General features: G+C 39.8%; 1 protein-coding gene across 1 annotated transcript; it reads right to left on the bottom strand.

Annotated features, from left to right (window-relative positions):
* Window positions 1-7,815: 7,815 nt before the first annotated feature.
* On the bottom strand, window positions 7,816-9,463 carry LOC124320352 (N-acetylneuraminate 9-O-acetyltransferase-like). The gene is made up of 5 exons (XM_046783206.1): window positions 9,270-9,463; window positions 8,866-9,187; window positions 8,610-8,808; window positions 8,312-8,540; window positions 7,816-8,178 (listed from the first exon to the last, which is right to left on the bottom strand). The coding sequence occupies exons 1-5, from the start codon at window positions 9,398-9,400 to the stop codon at window positions 8,070-8,072; spliced, it is 990 nt and encodes a 329-aa protein (XP_046639162.1). The 5' UTR covers window positions 9,401-9,463; the 3' UTR covers window positions 7,816-8,069.
* Between the last annotated feature and the right edge of the window lie 309 nt (window positions 9,464-9,772).

The following is a 9,772-nucleotide window of genomic DNA, read 5'->3' as shown; positions in this document are numbered from 1 at the left end:
TAAATTGTGGAATATTCTGTAATTAAAAAAAGGTGCTTATTAAATTTTAATGTCTCACAACATATCACTTTAGTTGATAGCTTCAAAATACCAGATTGAAAAGATTATCAGTAGGCCTACTTCAGTAAGTACCCGAATTTCAATTGTTAGCTCATTTCAAAAAGATTCACATGGTTGACCAAAACCTGCGGCCTGCAGTTTCTCACCACTGGAAAATGGAATAGCAGCAGACGATTTTGTCATGGCATTGGAAATGGGAAAAAGCCAAAAGTGATGGCCATCTAGCGATAGAAGTGCTAAACTATGCGGAACGAGGATACATGACGTCCACGAGAACTGTAGGCAGCGTACGTACGCCGCAAGGTACCCGAAGGGAATGTTAAGGGTATTCTAGTTGGTATAGTAGTATTGGTATAGTTTTATAAAGACAGAGCTATAGAATAGTTATATAATAATAAAAATATTCTGTTATAAAGGTAGGCCTATTATTAAGATGAATTAATAACATTTAAAAAAAATGTATGCCCTTAGTTTCCGGAAGATTGTAATAAGCAGAAATCGAGAAAGAGATTAAAAGAATATTTCCGCATGTTTCTATCCAAACATTAAATAAAAATTAAATTCCAAAAAACCTAATATCATATGGCGCGGCGTAAGGGTAAGGCGTGACTTTGGTGCGGCGGAGGCTTCGCCCCGCCACCCCACGTCACACCGGATCTTGTTAAAATTAAATTTAAGTAACTACCTATCAGCACTTCTTATTATTCTATCATACAATAGTAGTCGATTGTCACGTTACGTTTATATCCCTGTCACACACTCACATGTCTCTGTATTATCGTCTGCTGTAACAGCTATTGAAATTCTGTCAAAAAGTAACCAGAACTCCGTTTGATCAAATGCCTGAATCGATTGCAGCCAAATTTTCAGAATAGATGTAAAAAATTGTAAGCTACTGTGATGACGCCGTCTGGCAACACAGCCCCCATCCTCCTTGCAGAATCTTGTTCGGCCCCAAAGCTGTCTTTGCCGGCCAGTCTTATGTAGCTCTCCTTGGCCGACGGTAAACGTCAACTCAATACAGATTCCGTAACCTGATTCTCTCCACTCAGTTTAACTTCATCACATGGCGCAGTTGGTTCGTGTTTCTTTACCTGACTTACGTTTCTGTGTTTGTACATTTTTCCCTGTGAAAGTCTGACTTACCCGGCTCTAATTTTAAGCGTGCCGTTGTGGGTGTGAAACGACGTCCAGTCAACCCACCGCACGACCACGTTTTTGTCGCTACTAGTTGACTCACGTTTTGTCCGTCCCTTTAGCTGAATCGTATCGGCAAAAATCAGTGACATCCTCGTGTGTACCGCGTTTTCTATAGCTCGTGTCAATTTCTCCCATCTTGCTGGCCTATTTAGTGGCTTCTGCCGTAGTGTATCACGAAATTTCCCGAGTTCCCAACCTGGAGAGGCATAGCGAGCTAGACATCGGCTGGCTTTTTGGAAATTACGTGAACATGGCTTTTAAGCCATACGGTAAACCTCCACCTTTCGATTTGGAAGAATACAAAGATTCTTTCGATCTGTGGCACAAGAAATGGACAATTTTTTTGAGCCTATCAACGATCGACTCAGCGCTGGACGCGGGTGAGCGGGCCGTGTACAAGGCTCATACTCTGCTATCGTGTTTATCCACCGACACACTTCAAGCCGTCCTTTCCATGGGCCTTACCGACGCGCAGCTCGACAATCACACGGTCGTCATCGACAATCTCCGTGCACGGTGCAACGCCGGCCACAACCGCCACGTGTGGCGCCAGCAGTTTTCCGCAAAGAAGCAAGGCACCCAGCAATCAGCTGACGATTGGTTGTGCGAGTTACGTGACTTGGCCCGAAAGTGTGAATTCCAAACCGATTGTTGTGCCCGTTGTGAACCCACCCGTATATTAGGCCAACTCATATTCGGCGTGGAAAGTGACGAAGTTCGTGTAAAGCTCCTTCAGCAAGGTGACACGTTAACGCTAGATGCAGCCCTGACAATTTTACGGACAGCTGAAGCCTCCAACAAGCAGTCAATCAACTTGAAGACCGGAGACGCAGCAGCGATCCAAGGTGCAACTTCAAACTACAGGCGATTCAAACAGATGTCGGACCGACCACCACCTCGTGAAACAGGCAAACAGCCCGCAGGTGACAGTGAACTGGACTTCGACGGGTTTACGGGCTGCTGGAACTGCGGCTCTAAATCGCGGTGTAGACCCTTGACGGCCTGCCCGGCCCAAGGCAGAAAGTGTAACAAGTGTGGCAAGCCCAACCATTACGCTCAAGTGTGCCGTACCTAAAAGTCTACTACACCAAGACATCCCCGAACGCGTGCTGAACAGTTAATAGTGCATACAGCGCTATCGATGTGACTCGTTTTCTGCGACGCATCTCCCACGTGACGGACGGATTTGTTTTTTGTTTCATTTTCATTGTGCACACAGCACGAACGGTGCGACTCGTCTCCGCCGACGCACCTAACCCTCATCACGTGGCGTACATTTAATTGTGCATACAGCATGATTTGTGTGACTCGTTTTTCTACACACCCCCTGCGTGATCAACAGTTTCGTTTTTGATGTGCGTACAGCACGACCAGTGTGACTCATGTTTCATCGACACACCTTCCCCGTGACAGTGTCGGTTCGTTTTTTGTTGTTGTTTGTTTGTGCGTACAGCACCCCCACCACGTTGCAGTTTTCACGCAGTGAATCATTCACGTGGCGGCAGTTATTTTGATTTCGTGAGCAGCCTCCCGACTCTCCCAGCTTCTTATCCTGCACTTGGTGCCATCTCGTGTCAAGCTTTGAAGCTGGAACCATACGGCGATCCTAACACCGCCCGGCTGTTTTCTCACCATGAGCCTTCCCGACGCTCCCCTTGACGAACCGGCCCAGCCACCAGCCCAACAACAACAAGACGTCCAGCCGCCGGCCGTCCAGCATCCAATAACGAACGGCCCAGCACCGCCCGTCCTACGTCGGTCAACGCGTCCCCGTCGGCCGAGACGTCACTTCTTTCCAACAGATTGGACACAATAGCCTTGTTTACAACTTGTATTCTCCCTATGTGTCCCGTCTATCTCTCTTTTTTGTTTGTTAAGAGCAAAGTTAACACTGGTTTAGTTATCTTTGCTCGTTGAAAGGGGCGTGTGATGACGCCGTCTGGCAACTCCTCCTTGCAGAATCTTGTTCGGCCCCAAAGCTGTCTTTGCCGGCCAGTCTTATGTAGCTCTCCTTGGCCGACGGTAAACGTCAACTCAATACAGATTCCGTAACCTGATTCTCTCCACTCAGTTTAACTTCATCACAGCTACCGATTACTGCCATTGAAATGCAATAAAATTGTTGATTACAATCAATAATTGCCCAAAACTAGTGCATCCATCTATGTAGTGTTACGATAACTGCAAAAAGCCATCTGTGTAGTGTTACGAGAACTGAGGGTGCCCATGTAAACCATACTGCAAACGAAACTTTGACCAGTAACCCTTCGGGTAATTGATGCTATATCAGCAGATTATCAGCTACCTGCGCTGCGTTAGAAAGGTACCCTAAGGGCTGTTAAGTGATTTCTTTTCCATAAAAAAAAAATAAAAATAGAATATGACGTATCTCCTGCTGCAACCAGGATGACTCTGGTTTCGTTGAGAATATAATAAAATCTGTATATGCTTTCGCTTCTTCTTTTCTTACCTCAGAATCTTATAGCAGATGCGAAATTTGGAAAAATGAATAATCAGATTTCTTCGATGGGATTTGAACCCGGAACTCCGGCGTGTAAATTTAATACTGTAGCGTACTACTGAGCTACTTTGTAAAGATAGAAAAGCAAGCTTATCAGCGAAGGGATAGTCGTAAGCCAGTTGAAAACTGTCTTAAATGACAAATTCAGGGCCTATTGTTAAGTCGGACTTATTCACAATTCAAACTTTTCTTCACAGACTTTTTGGTCTTAAAACGGGATTTTTCCGTCACAGTTCAATATCCTTGCAAGTTATTGCGAGCCCGAAGGGCGAAGCTAATAATCGCATACGCAGAAAAAAAATGCCATGTCACTTTGTTCTTATTTGTATAACTAAACGTAAATAACTTGCAAGGATATTTTTATCATTATTTTATTATTTTATCATTATATTATTATCAAGGATTTACGTTTAGTTCAAAGGAAGGTTAGGAAAATTTGAGTAAAGCAAACTAAACGTAAATAACTTGCAAGGATATTTTTATCATTATTTTATTATTTTATCATTATATTATTATCAAGGATTTACGTTTAGTTTGCTTTACTCAAATTTTCCTATTTTTACACATTAAGTTCAATAATTGAATTCCTATTTTTACACATAAAGTTCAATAATTGAATTTAAAAATAACCTTCTTTTAGTAGTCAAATAACTGCAAAATTTAATTGCAAATCTGGTTGTTGCGTCATGGTTGGGACATCAAAGATTGCGTCATCACGGCGATGCTATGGACATCTGGTGGTGGTTTATTTTGACCTAAAGTGAAAAAGTTGTAGTCGCAACCGCCAGATGCCACTAGTCGTAAAACAATTATTTTAACAGTTTTTCGTTAATTACAAGAGAACTAATTAAGTAAATGAAATTATTTTTGTTCTGGTCGCACCGCATATTTTTTGTGTAATTTTTAAGACCAAAAAGTCTGAAATCTGTCGTGAAACACCCGAGTTATGGAGCGGGACATACATACATACATACATACATACAAAGTGACATGGTTTTTATTTTTCTGCGTATGCGATTATTAGCTTCGCCCTTCGCAAGTTATTTACGTTTAGTTTGCTCAACTCATATGTTCCTATTTTTACACATAAAGTTCAATCATTGAATTTAAAAATAACCATCTTTTAGTCAAATAACTGCAAAACATAAATGCAAATCTGGTTGTTGCGTCATGATTGGGACATCACAGATTGCGTCATCACGGCGATGCTATGGACATCTGGTGGTGATTAATTTTGACCTAAATTGAAAAAGTTGTAGTCGCAACCGCCAGATGTCACTAGTCGTTAAGCAATTATCTTAGCAGTTTTTCATTTATTACAGGAGAACTAATTAAGTAAATGAAAAGATAGAAAAGCAAGCTTATCAGCTCGCCGCGAAGGGATAGTCGTAAGCCAGTTGAAAACTGTCTTAAATAAAAAATTCAGGGCCTATTGTTAGGTCGGACTTATTCACAATTCACACTTTTCTTCACAGACTTTTTGGTCTTAAAACGGAATTTTTCTGACACAGTTCAATATCCTTGCAAGTTATTTACGTTTGCTTTGATCAACTCATATTTTCCAATTTTTACACATAAAGTTCAATAATTGAATTTAAAAATAACGATCTTTTAGTCAAATAACTACAAAGCATAAATGCAAATCTGGTTGTTGCGTCAAGGTTGGGTCATCACAGATTGCGTCATCACGGCGATGCTATGGACATCTGGTGGTGATTTATTTTGACCTAAAGTAAGAAAGTTGTAGTCGCCACCGCCAGATGTCACTAGTCATTAAGCTGTTATTTTAGCAGTTTTTCATTAATTACGGGAGAACTAATTAAGTAAATGAAATTATTTTTGTTCTGGTCGCACCGCATATTTTTTGTCTAATTTTTAAGACCAAAAAGTCAAAAATGTATCGTAAAACGCCCGAGCTATGGAGCGTTACATACATACATACATACATACAGACAAAGTGACATGGCTTTTTTTTTTCTGCGTATGCGATTAAGATAGAAAAGCAAGCTTATCAGCTCGCCGCGAAGGGATAATCGTAAGCCAGTTGAAAACTGTCTTAAATGAAAAATTCAGGGCCTATTGTTAACTCGGACTTATTCACAGTTCACACTTTTCTTCACAGACTTTTTGGTCTTAAAACGGTATTTTTCTGTCACAGTTCAATATCCTTGCAAGTTTTTAACGTTTAGTTTGCTTAACTCTTATTTTCCAATTTTTACACATAAAGTTCAATAATTGAATTTAAAAATAACCATCTTTTAGTCAAATAACTGCAAAACATAAATGCAAATCTGGTTGTTGCGTCATGGATGGGACATCAAAGATTGCGTCATCACGGCGATACTACGGACATCTGGTGGTGATTTGATTGGGCGGAATATATTCGTAAAATTATTTTACTCAGGTTTAACCATCCATTACGAATATATTTCAATAAAAATTATTCGACGAGAAGGATGAATTTTAAACTTAACACGTTAAATAAATGACACTTACATATGTAGTGGAAAGTGAAATTTAAACCTAAGGTGAAAAAGTTGTAGTCGCCACCGCCAGATGTCATTAGTCGTTAAGCAATTATTTTAACAGTTTTTCATTAATTACAGGAGAACTAATTAAGTAAATGAAATTATTTTTGTTCTGGTTGCACCGCATATTTTTTGTTTAATTTTTAAGACCAAAAAGTCCTAAATGTGTCGTAAAACGCCCGAGCTATGGAGCGTTACATACATACATACATACATACAGACAAAGTGACATGGCTTTTTTTTTTCTGCGTATGCGATTATTAGCTTCGCCCTTCGGGCTCGCAAAAATTATTTTTGTTCTGGTCGCACCGCATATTTTTTGTGTAATTTTTAAGACCAAAAAGTCCGAAATCTGTCGTGAAACACCCGAGTTATGGAGCGGGACATACATACATACATTCAGACAGACAAAGTGACTTGGCTTTCTTTTCTGCGTATACGATTATTTCACGCATTTTCATTAATTACGGGAAAACTAATTAAGTAAATGAAATTATTTTTGTTCTGGTCGCACCGCATATTTTTTGTGTAATTTTAAGACCACAAAGTCTGAAATCTGTCGTGAAACGCCCGAGCTATGGAGCGTTACATACATACATACAAAGTGACATGGCTTTTTTTTTTGCGTATGCGATTATTAGCACTTAGCACATTAATGTCATATAATCTGATACAGTTGTTGACCGTTGCAAATGTCGTGAATAGTAGCTGAGTGGACTGGGAAAGAGCCTTATAACCGGTGTGTGTGTAGTCTTTGCAATTAACAAATGAATCAGCGCTATCGATAGTACACAGTGGCGGTATCCTACTTTCATGTAACTGCTACTCGGTACCAAGCCTACTAACCAATTGATTGAAACTACTTCTCAATTCTTCTACCTTTTCTTACTCGCCTTACTAATTTTATTAGAAACCCCTATCCGGTGTTCAGCTTACTAAGGATAAACTAAACCACTTTAAATTCTTTCCTGCTTTTACTACCCACCCATTACTTAAAAAGTTTTGACCACTTCATTTACGGCATTGGTTGTAGGAGATTCCTACTGATATTATTCGACACCAAGCTACTAACCAATTGTATCCTACTAACCGACCATTTCGATTTTATTTAACTTGGAAAGAAGACTTGATTTATTCGGGAATTGAACCCGGACCTTTTGTGTGGCAGTCTAGTGCCTTACAGGCACGCCACAGTGATATATACAAAAGCTACCATCCTAACGAATACTACTTATTCCTTGTAAGTTGTAACCTACTAAACCGCAATGATGTGAAAACATACTACTTACAGTTTTGTATGTTACTAACCTACAACTGATTACTTTTTTCCGTCAAACTGCTAACCCTTCCTACTGAACTTTTTGAACTAGTGATCGAAGATTCGAAGGTACTGAATTGTTCACACTACTTATAACAAAAGTACTAAATTTTTGTAAACTACTAGCTATAACCTACATTGCTTTTATTATTGTTACTTTTTAAAATCAAACTGCTAACCTTACCTGAACATACTGAATTTTTCAGACTACTAACTAAATCTTTATAAACTGCTGGACCAACCTACTGAACAGAACTATGCCTACTAACAGTTTCACTAGGAATAACGTAAAAAGTAGGCAAATGAATGGTTAGTAGAGAATTTGTACTTAAGCAAGTACAGTAAAATACTGAATTGCGTTTCAGTAGCATATTCGACCCTTTTGAAGGGTACTGAAACTGTTAGGGGTGTGTAGGTACTGGAAATCGTTAAAATAAGCAGTTTAACGCGGCTGTGTAGCGTACTGGACTCGTTGTGAAAAGGAACAGGCACGAACATATTCTTCGGCCAGCGGATTGCTTGAATCCCATATCCGGACACGTTTGTAATCTCTGTAATTCATCAAATTGTAATTCAAGTTCATTAAAATAAATTTTGTGTGTTTCGTTTGAGATCACAAAAAAACGAGCGATAAAATGGGTTTTAACAGGATTATACTGTATATCATTTGTAGGTTCAACCAACCCAAGTATTCGGTGGACGGCTTGATTGTAGTGATGAATCTTCTGCAAATGTATCTCCGTGTTGTGAGCATTAATATTCCCGTAGAAATCCACCGTTGGGTACTGGTTAAGCCAAATGACTTGGCTGACGTTTGACAATTGACCGAGGATTGGCGCAAATTCCGTCAGTTTCTTCTGATAAAGACTGAAATCGGCGCCTTGGGACTGCAGCATGTGCCACACGGCAATGCCTGTCATAAAAAATCGTTGTGATGTATATAGCCAACGTTACGAAATCTTACACTTTATGGGAACTTTACCAAGAAAAATCAAGTTGGGCGGATCAGTTTGATTATCAGTTGCCCACTGACGCACCGTATTGATTATTGCATCGGTGATAATAGGTCGCCATTTAAATGATAGATGCAGTTCGAGCATGGCACTGGTAATTTCAATGTCACCATGATACTGTGCAGGAATCGGACTCGGTTGCGATATTCGATCGTAATCTGGAATCAACTAAATATTTTGAACGTTAAAGAAGAAATGCTTTTATTCTCACTGTATCACAGGTACCTTGAGGAAGTTTAAAAACTGCTGACGCATTCTAGAATCACCTATAAATGCAAAATGCAAAGTCCTATTGGGTCTGTTGATGAGAGTCACATTATTAGAAAAATTCCCGGCGAATAAGTAATGTCGCTCATACAGCGCATCAAAACAGCCGACAACTTGTTCAAAAGTGTAACGGATCAGTTGACACGATCCCAATTTGGATATCATTTGACTGTTGTGGTACGATCCGTTAGCTTCTTTTGCGTAGTGGTGTTCGCGCTTGTCAAGTAAATTCCCCGTGCACAGTGGAAGCTCTTCACCGAGCCATTCCACATCATCAGTACTTAATGACCAAATAAATAGTAAATCCATTAGGCTACAGAATCATGCACAATTATTATTGTTTGAAATTTGTCCGTTCTTACGTCAATGCGGCCGTTGAGGAATGCAAGCAAAAAGGTGGCCAACAGTCACCTGTTTTCTGAAGATGATTTCGGGTAACAATGAAAGAAATGATCACGCCCAATATCAAAAGGAGTAGTAATACACCCAACATTAATACATTCCATTTGGGTGTGGTATTGAAACGCTTCAAACTCAAATCGCACAATAAGATGCTTGACATGCTTTTCCTTACAATTAAGTGGACACGTTTAAGTTTAATAGGTTTCTTATTTGCAGCTAATTTTATTGGAATATTGCGTTGCGGGGCTAACTAAAACAATTAAATTTGTCCGAGAAAAATATACGTCCAATTTGTGCTGCTGCACGATTGAGGTGTAATAATAACGTTCAAATGTCAATGGTGCTGCTGTGACTGCTGCACTTTCAATGTTATATCCGTACAGGTCTTCAGTTCCTTGGCAACTGCCTTTAAACAGCTTTAAAGGTGAGTTCAGACTAGCAACGTAGGGACGCAGTGTTTTTT

The sequence above is a fragment of the Daphnia pulicaria genome, chromosome 1 (assembly GCF_021234035.1).
Source record: "Daphnia pulicaria isolate SC F1-1A chromosome 1, SC_F0-13Bv2, whole genome shotgun sequence".
NCBI classification, from domain to species: domain Eukaryota; kingdom Metazoa; phylum Arthropoda; class Branchiopoda; order Diplostraca; family Daphniidae; genus Daphnia; species Daphnia pulicaria.
Note: the sequence above shows the minus strand (reverse complement) of the source record. Positions and strands in the feature narration are given on the sequence as shown.